Source organism: Neoarius graeffei, chromosome 26 (assembly GCF_027579695.1).
Source record: "Neoarius graeffei isolate fNeoGra1 chromosome 26, fNeoGra1.pri, whole genome shotgun sequence".
NCBI classification, from domain to species: Eukaryota; Metazoa; Chordata; class Actinopteri; order Siluriformes; family Ariidae; genus Neoarius; species Neoarius graeffei.
The window spans coordinates 32,294,233-32,316,506 of record NC_083594.1 but is presented as its reverse complement, the minus strand read 5'-3'; the positions used below and the strand labels follow the sequence as shown (position 1 = coordinate 32,316,506).

Below are 22,274 nucleotides of genomic sequence, written 5' to 3'. Positions count from 1 at the left end.
ACTTTTCGACAATTTAAAGCCAGACAATTTGATAAGTAACCATTTAGATAACAATATAACTATCATATAACTATATCAGATCAGCAATTAGAATGTTTACTCCCCTTAGAGAGACCAAAATAAGTTCACTAATTTCCTCATCAAAATCTTCAACTTGTGTGCTAGATCCCTTACCATAACAGATAACACCAGAAGCAATCAAACCTCTTCTAAAAATAACAAATTCTTCCTTTAGCATTGACTATGTATCTAAAACCTTTAAACTAGGAGTTATTAGACCCCAATTAAAAAAAACTGACCTTGGCCCCTGTCAGCTGTCCAAAAATAGGCCGATATCAAACCTTCCCTTTATCTCTAAGATCCGAGAAAAAGCTATGGCACAGCAGTTATGCTCATACCTACATAGGACATTCATGAAATGTATATCAGTTAGGATTTAGACCTCATGTAGCACAGAGACAGCACTGGTTAAAGTAGTAAATGACCGACTACTGGACTCTGATCAGGGTTGTCTCTCCATCCTTGTGTTGCTTGACCTTAGTGCAGCTTTTGATACCATTTATTATACTATTTTCCTTGATAGACTAGAAAATGTTGTTGGAGTTAAAGGAATGGCCTTCTCCTTCTCTACACTTAGAGAAGCAAGTTATTTATAATCACACTATATTTCATCACCCAAATGAGGAGGGGTTCCTTTTTGAGTCTGATTCCTCTCAAGGTTTCTTCCACATATCATCTCAGTGAGTTTTTCCTTGCCACTGCCTCTATTTTGCTCAATAGGGATAACTGTATTAATTCATATGTTTAAAGTCTATATTTTTCTGTAAAGCTGCTTTGCAACTATGTCTATTGTTAAAAGCGCTATACAAATAAATTGATTTGACTTAAACCAACTTTGACATTGCTTCATGAGTGGGACTTGTTTGCTTGTTTATAAAAAAATAAAAGCTTTTACTTGCAACCATTTCTGCTTGACATGCAGTTCCCAAGCTCATCTCTCAAACTGAAAAGTATGTTGCGTGTGTGCAGACTAAAAGCAGAACAAGAGAGACCGAAGAAAACTAGGTTCCTCCCTCTGTTCCTTCTTTCACATCATGGTCACATTGATAGTCCTGCTGCAAAGATAATGTAACAGTCACACCGATACTGTGACCAGCACACTTCTCCAAAGCGAATACTGAAAATGGAGACATTAAAAATGCCATGCGTCCTGCAGCTAACAAGGGGTACACTGGCTAATGGTATAGGAATTGGCTAAACTTTACTGCATCTAGCAAGTTGATTTGGGTAGCAATGTCATGATTAATTTGCCTTTTACAAACCACTAAACGTTCACATTTGTATATACATTTATTAAATAGGAAAAAAACTTCACAAATGACTTAAGTCTGGACCTCACTGTCCTCGTATAGTTACGGCCATGTTTTTAGTTTTTGGTTGTAGCATCAAAGACAGTCAGAGACCAGCTCTTTTTTTCTCTGAATCTCAAACATCAAATAGATAGCTCTAAGAATGTAATACACCTTCATGGACTTTAGGCATGAAAGAAGTCTGACTGCCCTTTGGCAGGTGAGTGCAAAATTAATCTGGACCAGACTCTGAATAAATGTCTCATAAATTTTGACTGGTTCCCCTCAATCTGTCCCAGATGCACATCAGGGTGAAAAGAGCATGGGTTCCAGATTGTAAGCAGGGCTCTCACTAGCCCTATTCTATCACTTCTTCAGTACTCCTCCTGTCTCATCTATTTTACATCTTCCTCTGAATCAGTTCAGCACCAGTTTTTACCATTTGCTGTTCTCAAGAAATCAGTTTGCATATACTACATTTAAAACTAAATTTCTCATTTATTTTTAAATAAGTAGTAGTTCACATAATATTAAGACGTTAGTTTTATCCTAGCACATTGTATGACATTAACATCATAAACATAAAAAATTTTTTAAATTAATTTATTTTTTATTGATTTACTGTGCACTATCTTAATGTCAGTTGGATTATTCTTGGGTACTGTGATCTGTAGGACTTGATCCAATGCACTGTGTCACTAACCTGAAGAGACACCACAGTTAAGACATGCATTACTATTACAGTATACCGTGTTATCAGTTTTTACATTATGAAGTACAACATACACTTTTTTCTTATAAATGTCTTTTTTTAATCATGCAATCATTTATTTTATCCATTCTAAGTGACAAGGTTTTTTTCCCTGAAAACAACCTCAGCATCTTTTCGATGATGCTACGTTTCAGAGCAGTGTAACACATTCAGAGTAAAGTGCTGTCTGCCTTGTTGTGCACACATGAACTCACAGATGTGAAGTAATTTTGTCGCATCATGCACAGCTTTTGTTTTAAATTGCAATATGCTGCTATGAGTCTGAATGAATCACACAAACACTGTCATTATGATGTTTCAGTTATTGAATTTTTATGCATATATTGAATGTTTTAGGGGTCGTATGGTGGTGCAGTGGTTAGCACTGTCACTTCACAGCAAGAAGGTTCTGGATTCGAACCTCATGGCCAACTGGGGCCTTTCTGTGTGGAGTTTGTATGTTCTCCTCGTGCCTGTGTGGGTTTCCTCCAGGTGCTCTGGTTTCCTCCCATAGTCAAAAGACATGCAGATGAGGTCAACTGGTTATTCTAAACTGTTCGTAGGTGTGAGTGTGACTGGTTGTTTGTCTCTGTGTTATCCCTGTGATGGACTGGTGACCTGCCTAGAGTGTACCCTGCCTCTCATACAAAGTCAGCTGACTCCAGCATTCCCTGCAGCCCTGATGGATAAGCGCTATAGATGATGGATGGATGAATGTTTAAGTCAAATGAAAAACTTAAGGGACATCTCATCTCATTATCTCTAGCCACTTTATCCTGTTCTACAGGGTCGCAGGCAAGCTGCAGCCTATCCCAGCTGACTATGGGCGAAAGGCAGGGTACACCCTGGACAAGTCGCCAGGTCATCACAGGGCTGACACATAGACACAGACAACCATTCACACTCACATTCACACCTACGGTCAATTTAGAGTCACCAGTTAACCTAACCTGCATGTCTTTGGACTGTGGGGAAAAACGGAGCACCCAGAGGAAACCCACGTGGACACGGGGAGAACATGCAAACTCCACACAGAAAGGCCCTTGCCGGCCACGGGGCTCGAACCTGGACCTTCTTGCTGTGAGGCGACAGTGCTAACCACTACACCACCGTGCCGGCCCTTAAGGGACATATTCCAGTAATTCTTATTTTTTCTGTATCAAAAATGTATCATATCCAGACACACTGTGTCATAACAACTTTGAATTTTGTGTATTGTTACACCACTAATAAAGGTTTTGAATGATATATAATTAAACAAAGACAGGTAAAATATCAGTTCTGTTGATGCTAGACCTTAGTGCTGTATTAGACACTGTAGATAATAGTATATGTATAAACAGGTTGTAAACTTGAGTAGGACTTTCTAGAAGAGTCCTTAACTGGTTTAGGTCTTATTTAGAAGGTTGGAGCTGCTTTGTCACCATTGACAACTACAGTTGTGGTCAGAGGTTTACATACACAGACATGAATATCATGGCAGTGTTGGGCTTTTAGTGATTTCTTTGAACTGTTCTTTTTCTGTGGCAGAATGAGTGTACAACATGCATTTTAACACACACACACACACACACACACACACACACACACACACACACACACACAGAATTTGGTTCACAAGTTTTAATTTATTTTGGGTTTTCTGAAACCAACACAGGGTCAAAACTATACATACAGGATCAAAAATTTAGATATGCCTACTTAGATTATTAATTCAGTGGTGCTGAAAGTTCCAAAATGTCTTTTAGCTTGCCAAGGCCTCTTAACTTCTTGTTAGTGATTATGATTGACTACAGCTGGTACAGGTAGCTTCTCTTTATCGACATAAAAAGAGTTTGTTTGACAGCACTCACTGGAGTGACCAATAGGAAAGTCCAAGGAGCTCAGTGCAGATTTAAGAAAGAGGATCATAGATTTACACAGCTCAAGAATGACTCTTGAAGCCATTTTAAATAACTGCAGATTCCAAGATCATCAGTTCAAACAACTGTATGCAAGTACAAGTTATTGGAAAGTGTAGCCATTTTGCCAAGCAATTTTGCTGAAAGAAGACCCAAACTGTCACCCTCAGCTGAGAGAAAATTGGTTCACATTGTCAGAAACAACCCAGGCAAGGCACAGGACTGCCATGAATTGGAATCTGCTGGAACCCAGTGTCACTGTCTATAGTCAAGCAAGTTTTACATCTCCATGGGCTGAGAGGCCACTTTCCAAGGAAGAAAATTGACACCTAATGTCTAAAATAGATACCTTCAAGCTTGACTAAAGCTTGCAGCTGGCCACATGAACAAAGAAAAAGCCTTTTAGTGCATTGCACAAATAATGAAAAAGGACTACCTTAGAATTCTGCAACATAACCTGAAACCATCAGAAACTCAGACATAATTGAAACTGACTTCATGGTAAAACTGTTAATGTTGTAGTCATGCTGTCTGTTGTTGCCCAAATGAGGATGGGTTCCCTTTTGAGTCTGGTTCCTCTTGAGGTTTCTTCCTCATGTCGTCTGAGGGAGTTTTTCCTTGCCACTGTCGCCACAGGCTTGCTCATTGGGGATAGATTAGGGATAAAATTAGCTCATGTTTTAAGTCATTCAAATTCTGTAAAGCTGCTTTGCAACAATGTTTATTGTTAAAAGCGCTATACAAATAAACTTGACTTGACTGAGGCAGCGCCATCGTCCTTGGACACTGGTTCTGGAACAGGCTCAGGTTCTGGCATTGGCTCAGACTCTGGTGCTGGCACTGGTTCTGGAGCAGACACTGGCGCTGACTCTGACTCCAACTCTGGTGCTGGCACTGGTTGTGGAGCCGACACTGGTGCTGGAGCAGACACTGGAGCTGACTCTGACTCCGACTCTGGCAGTAGCACTGGTTCTGGAGCTGGTGCTGGCTCTGACGCTGGTATTGGCACCAGCTCTGACACTGGGACTGGTTCTGGAGCGGACACTGACTCTAGCTCTGATGCTGGCACAGGCTCTGCCACTGGAGATGACTCCAACTCTGGCACTGGTTCAGGAGCTGGTACTGGCTCTGATGCTGGCATTGGCTCTGGTGCTGACTCTGGCACTAAAGCTGGCTCTGACTCTGGCACTGGTTCTGGTTCAGGTGCTTGTTCTTGTTCAGGCACAGATTCTGATGCAGGCTCTGGTTCAGGTATTCTTGCAGGTGCTGGGTCTGATGCCAGCTCTGGTTCAGACATTGGTTCAGGTGCTGGCTCTGATGCAGGCTGAGAAACCAGCTCTGGAACAACAGCCTCTAGGAGGGAGCTCTGGAGCAATGGCCTCCTCCGCTGCCACTGCATTGGCCATAGCCATGATAGGCCCCCCCCCAAAAAAAAAAAATTTATGGGGGTCCTCCTTTTCTAAAGATTCATCGATGAACTGGAGCATGGCTAAGAAAGTCTGTGAGCTCCACAGGCACGGGCACTCTACTCGGATCAGGTAATCCACCCATTGGCGTACTTGTCCAGCAATCAGCGTGATCATGAAGCTCACCCAGATTGGTTCTGGTGGCTTGGGTTCTTCGAGGTCCAAGTAGAAAATATTACACTGCAGACTGAATCCCCCAGGAGGATATATTCCATAGTACGGTGCTGGGGCTTCAATCCCAATACGCCGCCAGAAATAAAAAGTGAGGGGCTTAGGTATGGAGACCTGGAAGCGGCGTGGAATGGCATAATGGAATACTTCTGCTACATCCACCGTTTGTCAAAGTATTCTGTCAGGTACAAAGTGGGAGGCAGATGTATGTGCAAAAGTGATGTCTATTTACAGTGCAAAACACACACAGGCAAACAGTTCAAATTGGCAGGCAAAATCCAAAACATAAAACAAGCCAAGGGTCAGACAAGGTGCAAACAGGATATCACAGGCAACAAGAAAACAGGAATGAAGAACAGGTACAGGAATCAGGAAACCAGGATATCAAACATGGGTAACAAGGCTCAGTAATGTGTACTAATGTAGCATAATATTTTGCACCAATAGTGCATCTAAACAGTCTATATATAGGTGCACATATAGCTCCTTAATTATGTTCAGGTGTGCGTCATTAACGGCATGCGTGCAAGAGTCCGCTTGATGTGCACGCAGCCCGGGGAGTGCCTGAGAGTTCTTCAGGTGCACGCGCCACAGCGCACAGGACTGACAGAAACACACACACACACCAAAGAGCTCCCTTTGGGAGTGACAATCCATCCTTCTTGGCTCTAATGGGGGCTCAGGTTCAGGCTCAGGACAAAACTTGGACTCCTGACTTGCACTGGTCTTGGGCTCTGAAAATGGCTCTGGCTCTGTACTGGACTTGGGCTCAAGCTGTGGAGATGATGCTGGCTCTGGACTGGACTTGGGCTCTGGGCAGGAAGCACGGCCAGTCTCTGGACTTGACTTGGACCCTGGACTTGGCTCAGATCCAGGATTGAAAGTGGGCTCGAGCTTTGGACTGGACTTGGGCTGTGGGGATGACTTGAGCTGTGGGCTGGACTCTGGCTCCAGCTCAGGAGATGACTCAAGCTTGAGCTCAGGATCTGGCTCGGACTCAGGGCTGGTAGTGTGCTCGAACTCTGGGGATGACTCAAGCTCTGGGCTGGACTCTGGCTTGAACTCTGAACTGGACTCAGGCATGGGCTCAAGCTCTGTCAAGTGCATTGGTATGGTCCTGGTCAGGACCTGGCGGTGGGACAACGACGACGCCTTCATGTCCGGGTGGCAGCGGGACGATGATGTCCTCATTACCAGCATAATTTTAGGACTTGTAGTCTGGAGCAGCCATGCTGGAAGGCTGCTCCAAACTCATGTTTGCAGCATCATTACTGACAGAACCCCCCTGAAGAGCTCCCTCTGGGAGCAACTATCTTTCTTGGCCACCCTCTCCTTCTCTGTGCAGGTTTGTTAGGGTGTTGACTGTGGAACTCTTGAGTCAGGAGGGGGTCGAATATGCCCCTGGAAGTCACCCAGCTTCGTTCCTCAGGGTCAAAGCCCTCCCAATCTACCAGGTATTCTAGCTGACCCTGTCTGTGGCAAGAGTTTAAGATCTTAGTTACCTGGTAGATGGGTTCACCCTCGATGTCTGGGGGTAGGGGCTCCTGGGTGGGTGTATCCATGGCTAGGGGACCTTATATGGCTGGTTTTAGGCAGGAGACATGGAAGGTAGGTGCCATTCTGCTGTAAGGTGGTAGTTCTAGCCTATAGGATACCTCATTGATCCTGTGCAGTATGGGCCAAAGTAACGTGCTTGCAGTTTCTTACACCTGTTTGGTTCCCTTAGGTCCCTTGTGAAGATCCATACCTGATCTCCTGGAGCACACTCTGGGTTCTCAGTTCTGTGTTTATCTGTGTATTGTTTATACTTGGCATTTACTAATTCCAGCCTCTAGTGAAGCTCCTCCCACACCTGTTGGCTTCTTTTGAACCAGGTGTCAATGGCTGGTAACTGGGTGCATACTCGGCCCATGGGAGAAACTGTGCCCAGTCCTTCTGGTTTCTCATGCAGGATATTCTCAGAAAACAACCCACCTCCTAGTTAGCGCATTCCACCTGACTGTTGGACTGTGGGTGGTAGCTGGACATGAGGCTTACTGATATGCCTAATCTCTCCATAAAATTGGACCAAAACCTAGAGATGAATTGAGGACCCTGGTCACTTACAATGTCCTCAGGGATACCAAAATAGCCAAAGACATGATTAAACATCAGTTTGGCTGTCTGGAAAGCAGTAGGTAGGCCAGGTAGTGGGATGAGTCGTTGAGCTTTGGAGAATCTGTCAATGATTACCATGATGACTGTGTTTCCCTGTGATGGTGGTAAGTCCGTGATAAAGTCTGTGGCTATGTGTGACCAGGATCTCTGAGGCACTGAGAGAGGGCATAGTTTCCTGGCAGGTAGGGCATGTGGTATCTTGGCTTGGTCACACACTGAACAAGAGAAAACAAAATGATTAATGTCCGAAATCATGTTCTCCCACCAATACTTGTTCCTGATGAGTTGATGTGTGATGACTGCTGGAATGACCTGGGGCAGGGGAAGAGTGGGCCCAGGTGATGAGCTTCCCTCTGAGGTCAGGTGGACCATGTAAGAATCTGGGGGGGACTGTTGGATCTTCTTATCTATGTCCCAAGTAATGGATTGTATGAAGCATTCTGGTGGTAGTATGGGAGTGGGTTCCAAGGCATGGGGTGAGGGGTTATGGATTCTAGAAAGAGCATCTGCCTTAGTATTTCTGGAACTGGGGTGGTAGGATATTGTGAATCGGAACTGAGTGAAAAACAGGACCCACCTGGCTTGCTTTGGGTTGAAACGTTTTGCCGTCTTCAGGTATTCTAAGTTCTTATGGTCAGTTAGAATTGCGAATGGGTGTGTGGCACCCTCCAGCCAGTGTCTCCACCCTTCCAAAGCTAGTTTAATGGCTAGGAGCTCTCAATTACCAATGTCATAGTTTCTCTCTGTAGGTATGAGTTTCTTGGAAAAGAAGGCAACCGGGTGCAATTTTGGCTTCTCCCTGAATCACTGCGCACCTACTCCTGTTTCTGATGCATCTACCTATACAATGGTAGAGGTTTGGTAGGGTCTTGATGTTGTAAAATGGGAGCAGAGGTGAATGCTGCCTTGAGCCAGTTGAAAGCCTCCTCAGCTGCTGGGTTCCATTGGAGGTGACATGGACAGTTCTTTAACAGAGAGGTTAGGGGAGCGGCGATAGTACTGAAGCCCCAAATGAAGTGCCAGTAAAAATTTGCAAAGCCCAAGAAGCATTGTAGTTATTTCACTGATGTGGGTGTGGGCCATGATGTGACTGCTGAGATCTTCACCTGGTCCATGCTTACTCCCTTAGAACTGATTATATACCCTAGGAAAGAGATCTGATTGACATGAAATTGCCACTTCTCTGCCTTGACAAAGAGGTGGTTCTCAAACAGGCAGGATAGTACAGATATGACATGTTCTAAATGACTGTCTTTGTCTGGGGAGTAAATCAGGATATCGTCCATGTAAGCAATTATGAATTTCTCCAACATGTCTCTTAAAACATCAATCAGACATTGGAAGACGCTTGGTGCTGAAGAAAGGCCATAAGACATCACCAAGTACTCAAAATGGCCAGCGGTGCTAAAGACCATCTTTTGTTCATCCCCTTCTCGAATTCATACCAGGTTTTATGCACTGTGAAGGTCCAGTTTTGAAAAGATTTTTGATGATCTTAATTGTTCCAAGGCTGAAGGCACCAGAGGAAGTGGATATGGATATTTCACACTGATTTGGTTTAGTCCACAGTAATCAATACAGGGTCAGAAATCCCCTCCCTTCTTTTCCACAAAGAAGCTTGCAGATGCTAGAGAGGTAGGTGGTCTGATATAACCTTATTTCAGTGCCTCTTGAACATAATCCTCCATGGCACCTTGTTCTTTTAGGGACAATGGATAGATTCAGGAGGAGGTCGATGGCACAATCATAGGGACAATGAGGGGGTTAAGCCACATGCTTTACCTTTGTTGAAAACCTCCTTCAGGTCAAGATGACAGGCTGGAATGTTATCAAGAGAATCAGGTAGAGGATTCTCCACAGAGGTAGATGAGATGGCCAGTTGAGGGCATTGTAAACAATTCCTAAAACAGGTTGATGACCATTGTAAGATGTCCTTCTACTGCCAGGAAATTACAGGGTTATGGAGTTGGAGCTAGGGATACCCTAGAACAGGGGTGTCCAAACTGATCCATAAAGGGCTGTGTGGCTGCAGGTTTTCATTCCAGCCATGCAGCAGCACACCTGATTTGGCTTATTCAATCAACTGACACACCCACCCTTTAATCAAGGGTGGGTGTGGCTGCAAGTATTTGACTGTGTGAAGACAGTTCAGTTGATTGAATGAGCCAAGTCAGGTGTGCTGCTGCATGGCTGGAATGAAAACCTGCAGCCACATGTCCCTTTATGGATCAGTTTGGACACCCCTGCCCTAGAATGATGTTGTGGTTAGCTGTTTAGGTGTTGAAGAGTGAGATGTACTCAGAATGAAGGCCCCCACCTGAATCTGGAGATGAGCAGTGGCATAGTGATCAGTCCTTCTCTAGTGGGCCCCCTGTCGATAGTTTTTATTTTAATGGGTCTTTGTAGATTGTCAGTGGACAGGTTGAGTCTTTGGACAACCAAGCAGTTGATGAGATTTCCTTCTGCCCCTGAGAGGACATGGGTAGACTCAATAACACAGATAATCTAAAGGATTGTGTTTTCTGATTACGGAACTCACTGGGCTGGGCTGATCACTAGCTTGATGGGCCATGGCTCCCCGAGGTGGGTGGACTGGGCATTTAGCAATGATGCGGCTGGAATCACCACAGTAGAAGTACAGCCCCTCTCGCTGTCTTCTTTCTCTGATCATTGCAATCGTGTGCAAGAAACCTCCATGGGTGTCGGCATATCAGTGGGATGAGAAGGAGTTGTTGAGGGTCGCAGTGAGGGCCTGTTCTTGATTAGGTGGTCCAGATGAATCACTACATCAATGAGGGCATCTAAGGACAAATGTTCATCTCGGCAGGTCATTTCGCTCAGTATTTCTCGATGCAACCCCTGGTGGAACATGGCTTTTAACGCAGGCTCATTCCAACCACTACCAGCAGCCAGTGTGCAAAATACCAGGGTGTACTCTGTGACTCTTCTGTCCCCTTGTTGAATTGTTAGGAGATTCTCTCCGGCCTCTATTCCCTCATGTTCATTGTCAAACACCCACTTAAAAAGTTCTAGGAAACAATCGTAGGACGAGGTGTGTTCACCACCGCATTCCCACACAGTGCTGGCCCACTGTAGAGCTTTACCCGTGAGTAAGGTGAGAAAGTTTGCAATCTTCTGCTTGTCAGAAACCCCAGAGAGTGAGGAGAAGTATAGTGAGCATTGGAGAAGAAATCCCCTACACTGTGATACTTTACCAGAGAACTTTTCTGGGAGAGGAATAAGCTGAGCTGCACCAGCGGGGGAATGTGGGGCATGTTAGGAGAGCCTGTGACATTACAGCAGCAAGTTGCGCCATTCTGGTGTTGAGGTCGCTGAGCATCTGCTGACGTTCACCTAACAAGCACCCCTGAGCATTGAGTGCAGTCTGCTTCGACTCCTCTGCCGCATCCATAGTTCGGCGAAGTATCCTGTCAGAGTGCAGGTACTTATGGATGCAGGTGCAGAGGAGACCGGGAGCTTCGCAAACAGCACACTGAGCCAAATCAAAGAGCAGGAATCGTAGTCCGGAAATGAGTGAGGGTCAGTCAATCAGCAAACAACACAACGCAGGGAGAACAATGAGACGAGTTCAAGACTAAACATAAACACGGGTCATACAGTGGAAGTCAGGCGGAAAACAAATGGCTCAGTAAAGTTAGACACAGAGTACTAGACAATACTTCGTGAAGTGGGAAAGTGAGAGCTGAGTTTATATTGCTGAGTTTCAGTCATGTGACCTTTCTTAGCAGTTTTACCGGAAGTGAAATAATTGATGGTCTAAACGGCTGCCTAGTGCAAACAACTAGCGATAATTTATCAGAGTATGTTCGTAATCTAGAAGCCACTACTTGCTTTAGATATATTCAGAAGATTGCTACCGTAAAATACCAAATAATAGCCGAGTTCCAATTAACCGCCGAGTTCCCTTTAACGGCCGGGTGTACGCGTGTGTTGTGACAAATAAAGGCCGGTTCCGAATACTCGCCGGGGTCTAAAAAAAAAAAAAAAGCGTCCGAACGTTCTATCTAGAATCTTGAGGCCCAGCACTTTTCTGGTTTTCTGGTGTTTAAACGATTTTGCATTGCATAGTTTTCTACCGAAACAATATGAATGAATGAATGAATGAATGAATGAAATTATTTCTATAATACTGTTTACAACATTTTGTTACGTGATAATAAACATGCCATTTCAATGTTATAATCTTGGTCTACCGTAATATTTCTTGAGGAATGCAACTCCGTAACTTTTGACAGATGTCTTAGCCACCCCTTTGGGTATACCCAACGAAAGCCAGCGTGTGTGGTGACATTGAGGACTGCAGGTTTCCAAGGTTGGACTGCTGCTTCTGTTAAACGACCTAAATTGCCGAATGCATGCGTCAAAGCACACACTGAGTTTTATTAAAGACCTTATACCATTTCACTTGCCCTTACCCATTCGGATCTGGAAGACGCTTTACAAAAAAGGTGAGAGCGTTCTAACATGCATTTCAGTCTGCTCGTGGCCAATCTAATCCAAGGGGCCTTTTCAACAAGTAATCTGTCGTGCAAGTTGGGCAGAAGCACGCGTCAGGCAGGCAACATGTAGGCCTACAAGTCAGTAACCTATTCAACTAACTTTCATCCGAACTTTAAGTTTTCTACGGGGTCGAGCCACCGTACCAACTCACTCGGGGAATAGGCTCATATCGGCCAAATAGGGAGACGTCTTGGAGAGAAACGTGATGCAAGATGACAGTATGTAGCCACTGCAGGTCACTTATTTTTCAGCATAAGAAAAAACCCTTTGGTTTGACACTTCGCACCCTAATTATGTTGCTTCAACGTCGCGCCCTCCATGCAATTTCAGATTGACAGACATCGCGAAGCGCAAAGGGTGGAGGCTGCATGGGTGAGGGTGATAGCAAGTGACCATAACTTTGCAGAGTAATTAAATCACAGTGCTGCGCACAGACAATGGTGTGGTTTCTTGATTATTTTGTAAAGCATGCGCTTAACTAGTCATTAACAGGAAAAGGTGTGTGATTTATCCTTTATCCACCCCGACTGTGCCATGCGAAGATGCATTCTGCGTCTTCAAAATTCCCCGAAGTCGGCACCGTGCTATCTGTAATCTAACTCTAAACAAACTGTAAGTTATACTGGTTAAAAGTAGGCCTATCTGAGAATGATTTTTTCCCCGTTTTGAGGTAGATTTTGGGGAAGGTATTTGTGAAGAAGGAATTAATCGCCTGTTCCAAATAGCCGCCTAGTCTCTAATACGCGCCGGGTCTCTTACGTGATTGAGACAAATAATCGCCCGGGCTATTATTTGGTATTTTACGGTATGTGCCATGGAATAGACCCCTACAGTCTGGGAAAGAAGGATTTGTCATACAATCTCAAAAATGACCTGTCAGTCGAGTTCCCCGACATCTCGAACTATCTGGTGTTGCAGACATCCTTCTACACCGCAAAACAGATGAAAGCGTGGAAGAGTATGGAGGCTTACAACTTTTTTGTATGTGGGTGGGTACAAGACCTCGGTATCAAGTCGCTGCCGAATGAATCCTGTACTGTTTTTGCCCGTGTAAATATGTTTTTTTTTAAGCTTTTTGTTCGCGTCTTTACAACGAAGCGCTGCAAGTTGAAGTGTAAACAAACAACAGTTCACTTGATTTTCACTTGTGTTCACACTTATCTCTCAGGTAAATCATTCACAAAGATCATCAGAAACCTCTTTAAAGACCTGGATCTTAGTTAAACAAGACAGATAAGTGATCACGGTGCATTGTAACTGTATGACTGGGTAAAAATTTTGTTGTGACCTTCATGCATATAGACTTTGTGAGGAGTGAGGAGTAAGCAAAGAAACAGCTGGGGACTTTAGCGCTTTGTGACTAAAAAAAAGTACTGTAAAATAACCACACATAGCAAGAAAAGTACTTGGAAAACACTAAGGCTGGGCTGCCAACTCTCACGCAATGAGCGTGAGACACACGCATTTGATTGTCTTCACACGCTCACACGCCATACCTCCGATTTCTCACGCTAGAAAAAAAATCTAGTTTATCTATCTAATCTAGGCTACCCATTGCGTCGCGCCAACCACTTGCGATTGATCAATTACGCCTTACGCACGGCTAAACAGGCAGAGAGGTGTTCCCTTCTGTTCACACTCCCCTATGGTAGGTGGCGCATCTAATGATGCTGCACTCGCCGGAAGTTGGATAATTGCCTACCGTCAATTTAGAGGAAGAGGAGAGAGAAGAAGGTATCCGAGTTGAAGACGGGTGTCTCAGACAGGTTTGTACATATGCACGACAATGTGTGGTGTTACTGGCGTAATTATGAACTTATATAAAGTTTCTTAATCGTTTTAGCCTATAAGTGTTGTAAGAATATTTAATGCCATATCGAGAGCTGTGTACTAGGCATGCTAAATCATTATAGGCCTCCTGCCGTGCCACAGTCTCTATCTTCCCCAACAAGCAGCACGGGAGAGCACCTCCTTAGCACACGTTTATTAAGGCGCATTTTTAGTTTGTTTACTGTATGTTATCATACTTTATGACTTTATTTGAAGCCATACTGGAAATGTTGTAAAATAAAGCAAGTAAGAGATAATATTACAAATGCAAGAAGAGCCATTAGCCACCATACCTATTGTTTATTTACAGGGTATTTATTTTTAATTATTTATAATGTATGTAATTGCTCAGTTAAAGTAAATAAAGCATGGTCACCTGTAATATCAAAGAACTTGAACTTGTGAATAATTAAAAAAAAGACAGAGAACAATATACTGAGGACACAGGGTTTCAAAGAGGGCAAGACAGGTGGAGAATATTTGTCAGATAACAGGCCCTGACGAATGCTCTATTACTAATAAGAAACATAGATAAGAAATAAATTAATAAGAAATATATTAATATAGCTTATTTAAGTATGACCAAAATTTTTAAGCCCAACTTTGTGTGCACATTCCCACCTATGGCCAAGGTTCAGCTTTTTGTGTTTCAAGACTGTTCAAACTTAATCATTTTAATGTTTCTTGTAGCACATGCACATTTTGCTTACTGTTTAAGCATTTTATTTGTTCTTTTGCTGTTGATATTTTTCCCCATGCCAATCTTCTGCTGAACCCAGTGGTGGGGAAAGCCCTTAAATGCATAATGAATAGTCAGTGAGGGACAATCTTATTTTTTGCAACAGTTATTAAAAACTTAACATTTAGTTTCAATTCAGAAGGTGTTTAGGCTTAGCTGATGAAATATTTTCAAACATGAACTTGCCTTTAAATCTGAAACACAGGTCTATAGGGCTACAGGAACATTGGCAGTCATCTGTAGTTTTCTAGTGTGGGGGCTTTTAAGCCAAAACTTGGTGCTTTTGTTGGCCACAAGCTGAAGGCTTGGCAAGTCAGGGTGTGTAAGAATGTAGGTATGGCAAAGCAGGCCACTCCAAAAATCCACCAGAATGCAGGAACATCTACTAAATCCAAAATCTCAACCCCCCCCCCTCCATCTCCAGCTGGATGACCCACAAACAAAACACCAGAATGCAGGGGGACAAGTGAATATCAAACTGAATACAAAATTCCCACTTACTGCATGGTGTGCGGAAAAATTTTGCCGTCGACCCCCCCCAAAAAAAAATCTCACTCCAAGGAATTTCGAAAAGTTGGCAGCCCTGACTAAGGACATAGCTAAGAGGGTTATACAAACCTTTCACCAAGTGATCACTGCAAGCTTGAGCATGCTTCGACTCGGCTCCCTTCGATTTCAGTGAGAGGATCAAAAGCTACCTTTCTCGACATCTTTTTGTGAAATCCTGTGTTCGTTCATCCTTTTTTATTAGTTCATGGGGAACCCAAAAGAAACTTTTCAGTTTCACGGTTTGATCAATTCAAACAACCTAAAACAATGCAAGCGTAAGGCATTTTTCCTGTAAGCAATGCACCTTCGCCATACAAACGCTTTGTCAACTGAACTTTGGTAGACCACCAGCTAAAGTTTTGAATAACTAATGAGGCGGCTGTGACATCACGTGAAACCCAGCAGTAGGCGAGCTGATAATTGCTGGGTGAAAGACAGGTGGAGTGATTAATAGTCAGGTGACAGAGGGCGCTGTGACTCTTGGGACTTGTAGTCCGGAGCGGCCATGTTGGGAGGCTGCTCTGAACTCGTGTTTTCAGCACTGTTATTGACATTTATGTTTTAAAGCATCCTTTTTTAAGATTTTTTCCCCACTGTGTTTGTAATTTCCTATTTACTCTTTTAAATTGTATTTTTTAATAATCTCCTTATTGTTTTTAGCTCATCCTAAATTTAATAAACTCCTTGAGGGTAAAGTCTAGCACTGGTATCCCAAGGTCTAATTGATATTTTAGTTGTTTTGTAATCTTCTTTTTTCAGGTGCCAGAAAAGACTCAAGTATAACTGACTTGAGTAATTCTGCCTATTTTACATTTTTTTCATGTCACTTTGTTTTTAACCTTCTCCTAATGCACTTGGCTGGTATTTATGTAATGATCCCTGAATTGTTATTGTGTATGATATGTGCTGTATAAATAAACCTGCCTTGCCTCATACTGATATATACAGGATCAGTCAAAAGTTTGGATACACCTTCTAATTCAATGTTTTTTCTTTATTTTTATTAATTAAAAGGCACTTCATGTTTTAAAGTAATGATGGATGTTGTTTCTCTTTACTTAGTTGAGCGGTTCTTGACGTATGGATTACGACAGTTGTGGAATAGGGCTATTTACTGTATTTTTATTATTTACTATTTACTGTTTGATCTCAAACACATTAAGAAGGCAAGAAATTACACTAATTAACTTTTGATGAGACACACCTGCTAATTGAAAAGCATTCCAGATGACTACCTCATGAAGCTGGTTAAGATAATGCCAATAGTGTGCAAAGCATCATAATGGTAAACGGTGGCTACTCTGAAGAATCTAAAATATGAATCATGTTTTTTTTTAAACACTTTTTTGTTTACCACATAATTCCATATATGTATAATCAAAATACAGAAAAACCTATGGATGAGTGTGTCCAAACTTTTGACTGGTACTATATTTGGACAGATGTACAGTTTTGTTTTGAAATATTTTAATGGATCTATGTATTTGAAGAGAAGTATACTAATGTACTTTTTATATGCTTGGGTTTATTTATTAATTGTGCAAATTAATTTATTTATGTTTTTAATGTGAGCAACATGTAATCCAGTAACATTACATAAACATTTTAAGAATGCACTTTTTTAAATTAAAAATTAAATTGTATTTGGAGAAGACATTTTTATTTTGTTTTACTCAAATATTTTATTGTGATTTTACTATGCAACTCTTTGGGCAATACTGGAAAAGCAACTTGACTCAAGAAATTAACCAGTGAGAGGCTCACCTCCATCTTGTGGATCATCCAGCTCATCATCCTTTTCCTCCTGAAACAGAAAACAGCTAATTGACTCCGTGAAAGTGTTCATCACTGTTTGAACAAGAACTGTTTTTCTGTATTTATTCACGCTATCAAATGTTAAACAAAGCCATTGGCACCTGCTTTTCAAGTTCCTCCAGTGATGCATAATATTTAGACCACCAATCAAGCTCTTCCTTTTCTGGCTCCTCCTCTTCAAGTTCTTCCTTCTTCTTAGTGACTGCTTTCAGCGGAGCCTGAAAGGTTAATCGTAATTATGGGTACCTTATTATGCATGTGCCTGCTAAGATAGTTGAAATCTGCAAACTCACAATACTGAGACTCGCATCAGATTTTCCTCAATTCACCCCTTATTCTCTTAGTTGGGTCAGATTCTCCTTGGCATTATCTACTCGGAGTACTGCACATCCCAATTGAAGTGAACAGTAATCCAAATGCTAGTGTGGCTGTGTGGTTTTCTCTACCCATCCCATGAGCTGGTTTACTCTGCCAAATTAGCTGGATCACTACGCAGCTGTGGGACTGGAGTTGGTTTTACCTCCATCAGACCCCAAGTTATAGTCCAATGATTACTCACGCTTACTGTTCTTCACTGAGATGCAAGCATGTTATGTCTACATCTGATTCTCAGAGATTCTTCTTGGGCTGATAATGACTTGCTAGTTGAACTACCATGTTATGTTCACTTTGGTCTCAGCAATGCCTGAAAGCAGATCTGGGTCTTTAAGTACCTTCATTAGGAGCCTACACAGAATGCCAAACTGAAATATGAGTCTCTGAAAACTTCTTTTTTGCAATTAATAATAGGCGTGTGTGAACTACATGTTCTGGTGATAAACTTGCACTGCATATTTTAGTGCCCTTCAGAGCTTTCCTTGTTGTTCTGGGTACTGCACTATTTAGATATTGTGGCCATTACGTGTTCAGACCAACTGTTCATCTGTCACAAAAGCTTCCTTGTCTAAGCAGCAAATTAGCCAGAACTTAGACAGAAGGATTCAGGTAAAGATTGCTGTATGATAGCAGTATTCATGGCAAATCAAACAAAATGCAAAACATCAAAAGCCCAGTAATTAGGAGTGGATATTAAAATAAGTGTGCTGATGTAATGATTTTCTAGTATGTAAATAATTCATCATGAGAAATAAACAGTGCTGAATGATGATCAGGTTGGCTCTAATTGCAAATGACACACACACAGGCATACATTTTGACATGCAGTGAGTCAAGAATTCCCACTGAGAAGTCACAGTAGGGTTTCTACAAATGTGCACAGTGCTGAATTAATCAGAGAGCAATCACGCTGCAGGAGCACCAAACACTTTCTGATTCATCATCATCATCATCATCCACTGGTTTTCTGCATCTACAGTCATGGAAGCGTCCTGCAGCTGCATTCAGTCTTTCTTCATCTTCTTCCACTGCGTCTCACATCCTGCAAGCTCCCTTAGCCCTCGGAGTTTCTTTTCTGTTGTAGGGGGACCTCATCCTCTGTGCTTGAGGTCTGCCTTCAGCGTGCCGAGCAGATTTACACAATGCCTTCCTTTACGGGCCTTGTATCTGCTGGAGCCTAATACTGCAAATTCCAAAGCTTTTTGCGCAGGTGTGTCTTGTGGCATTCTAAAGATGTGTCCAAACACAGACCACCTGAGTTGATTGACTTTTACGGAGAGAGGTGTTGTGTTGAAGATTCTGTATAAGGTGTCATTTGTTACCATACTCTTAGGCCACTGATGACCTGTGATAGCACCCAGGTGTTTACGGTGGCAGATGTCAAGCTTCTCTAAAACTGCCTTTGGTGTTGCCCAGCTGTTGCAGTTACTGTATATAGCATGATGGAGACACAACAAGCATTGTATAGTTGTAGCTTCTTTGCCAAAGGAATCCTAGATCTTCGGATCCAAATCTTCCAGAATGATCGAAATGCAATGTTACCCATGATGCAACGTGCCTCTACATCAGCAGAGCTACAGAGGAGGGAACCCAGGATTTTACTTTTCCTCCATTCCTCTTCTCCTCGTAGTGATTTGTCATTCTCATCCTTCTCTGATGTATCAGCCAGGTAGACATGAGTGAACTCTGTTTTACCTTCGTTCATGAACAGGTTTGAGTCCACACTTTCTTATTGGACACTAAAAACTGAGCATGCGCACAGCTTCAAGTCATAATAAATGGTCCAAAAAGTCCAACTACTCATTAGGAGCTATTTTAAACACCACACAGCAATGTCCTTACACCCATCCTCCCATGAAGCTATCATGAGAGATGGGAGCTTCCAAAACAGTCTTCCAACTGTTTTGGAAGCTCCCATCCAACTCATGGTGGACAAAAGGACATAATGGTAGATAACTGAGTGAGTGATAGTAGATAATTCCAAATCTAATCTGGTTTTATAGGCCACAGATGCAGGCTTATGTTTATAACCTTTATTTGGATTATGTATAAATAAATATAAATCTAGCTAAGTAGCACTGCACATTAGTAATGCACTTGGAAAAACAACAAGACTTCACAATTATGACTTTGCTGAACCCATGAACATGTAAAGATAGCATAAAATGCATAAATCCTCTAAACCCAGCATAATGGAGAGATGTCCTAGTTATACAGACAAGTGGAAAATTAATGTCAGAGAAATAATAGAGATGGGGATGCAGCAAGTGAAACTCACTGTGATTAGATTGATAGGGTTAATGGGAATTTTTGTGTCTTTTAGGGGAAGTCCTCTCAGATCCATGCTCATAACTGTTTGAAGAGGAGTGTTCTGTTTTGGTGGTTTTTTCTCTGAAAATAAGAACAGTTGTCATTGCCAGTGACTGTCATAGGTGTGCTGTCATAAGTATGCTTTTTAAGTTAAACAGATTCACATACCCTCACAAGGCTCCTCCTCATCCTCCTCCTTCCAGTCATCCAGGTCTTTGGGTGCAAAGTGCATGAGACTCTGCACAACATGAGTCCCCACCAGTACCAGCCGTCCAAATGCCCATTGCTCCATCACAAAGATGGTGAGGGGAGGATGTAAGTACACTAGCTCTGGAAGCTCCTGAAACATACATGTCACACTGTTTCAGCTCCATGCAACTGGCATACATGTAATCATCTCTGTAATAATAATCACTGTAATAATCAGTACTGTAATAATCATTACAGTGGCATCACAGAAATTAAAGGACTGTCATAGCAAGAGAACAACATAAATTGTGACACAATAATGGTAGCGTGCAGCACAGATTATTTTTTTAATCCCCTTTCTGAGAAGACTTACCACATCAAAATGCTTAACAATCTCAGTGAAGTTTGGGTTCTGCTTGTAGTTTGCAATTTCTTCTGACTCAATCATCTGCCCTGCACATTCCATCCGAACCTGAGGTTTTTCCACTTCAAACAGGTTCACACGTCTCAGGTCCCGCAGACCCCAATATAGGACCTGCCATATGTGAAAACCACACTGCACTCTGTAGCCACTCAGAAGATGAATGCAAGTAATGTAAAACCTCAATGAGGTGTGAATATATTTGCAGTGTAAAATTATCTAAAATCATCCCCATACTCTTATCTGGTCTACCGACATTTTGATTGTTGTACCTCTATCCTGAATTTCCTTAGAATGGGCCGCACTCCTTCTGGGATAATGTAACACCTCTCTGACTCCATGTTCTCTGGCTCTCTGGGCTCCACATCCAGTGGCAGGACTGGCTGCTCATGTACATTACATTTAAAGGGAAAAAATATGCATATGCTATTAATGGTGCCACATCTGTGATAAGCATTCCACTGAAAAACAAGTTTGTTAACTAAGTAACATTAAACACCAAATCTTGCAGATTTGACTGCCTGAATATGAAGAATTTTGTCTTCACTGACATTAGCAGTTAAATTAAGCAGGAAGACTGAAGGACATACCGCTCCAAAGCCCGAGTAATCCAGCTCAATTAACTCAAAGGCAGCCAGTAGCTCTCCAGCTTTGCTTTTCCCTTTTGTGAACTCAAAGAACTTCAGCATGGGTTTCTTATATGGCTCTTCCACAAATTTCAGCTCTGGTTCAGCAAACGCTCGACCTAGGGACTGTGGACTACCCTGTGTTTAATTCATAACAGATCAGTTAAAATATGCCAAATCTACCCCTGGCGAAAAAAAAAATGTACTTTATTGTATTTAAAGTATATTCATATTTTCAATAGTATATTGAAAATGTACTTACACAAATTGTACTTTTTGTAAATATATAAAAAGTATACTAACATCACGCTTTCACGGTAACACTTTTAACACACTTTAAAATAATTATATTATATTACACTTTATAGAAATATATTATACTAAAATATACTTTAAGTGAAAGTTATGTGTAATTTCTAAAGTGCACTAATTTTTAAGGTACTTATAATACAAACAAAGTACTAATTAAGCATATATTAGTACATATAAAGTCATATACTTAAAGTATACAAAATATACTTTAAGTTGTTCCACTTTAGCACATAAAAGTACACTAAATACACTTCAAGTTGCACTTTTCTACAATTTAATTACAATTAAAATATATTTAGTACAAAATTAGTTGTTCCAAAATAGCTTGCCTCAAGTTAACTAATCATAAACACACTTGAAGTATATTGATGATTAATGTGGCTTCAAGTACACAAAAGTATGCTAAATATTAGTACACTTAGCACATTTATTTTTCACCAGGGACCTGATCATGGGAACACAGGAATATATACACATACACACATATATACATACACACACACACATACACACGTGTGTGTGTGTGTGTGTGTGTGTGTGTGTGTGTGTGTGTGTGTGTGTGTGTGTGTCTGTACATACATATATATGTGTGTGTGTGTGTGTGTGTGTGTACACACACACACTCCCCTCCGAAAGTACTGTTGTTGTGATACACTGAAGACAAAAGATGAATGTGAGACAACAGATCAGAATTTCAGCTTTCAGTTCCTGATACTGGCATCTAGATGCGTTTAAAAATAAATAAATTAAAACCCTTTGGTGACTGACCCCTGGAAAATGGTTCCTCCAGGA

General features: G+C 42.0%; 1 protein-coding gene across 1 annotated transcript in view; it reads right to left on the bottom strand.

The window, feature by feature from the left end:
• The window catches only part of fer1l4 (fer-1 like family member 4), an 87,130-nt gene that overhangs the window by 29,470 nt on the left and 35,386 nt on the right, over nucleotides 1-22,274 (bottom strand). Inside the window, exons 25-31 of the mRNA XM_060910489.1 lie at nucleotides 21,135-21,308; nucleotides 20,817-20,927; nucleotides 20,497-20,658; nucleotides 20,103-20,274; nucleotides 19,903-20,015; nucleotides 17,351-17,467; nucleotides 17,199-17,238 (exon numbers count right to left, since the gene is read on the bottom strand). Coding sequence (XP_060766472.1) covers nucleotides 17,199-17,238; nucleotides 17,351-17,467; nucleotides 19,903-20,015; nucleotides 20,103-20,274; nucleotides 20,497-20,658; nucleotides 20,817-20,927; nucleotides 21,135-21,308 — 889 coding nt within the window. The remainder of the gene's footprint in view (nucleotides 1-17,198; nucleotides 17,239-17,350; nucleotides 17,468-19,902; nucleotides 20,016-20,102; nucleotides 20,275-20,496; nucleotides 20,659-20,816; nucleotides 20,928-21,134; nucleotides 21,309-22,274) is intronic.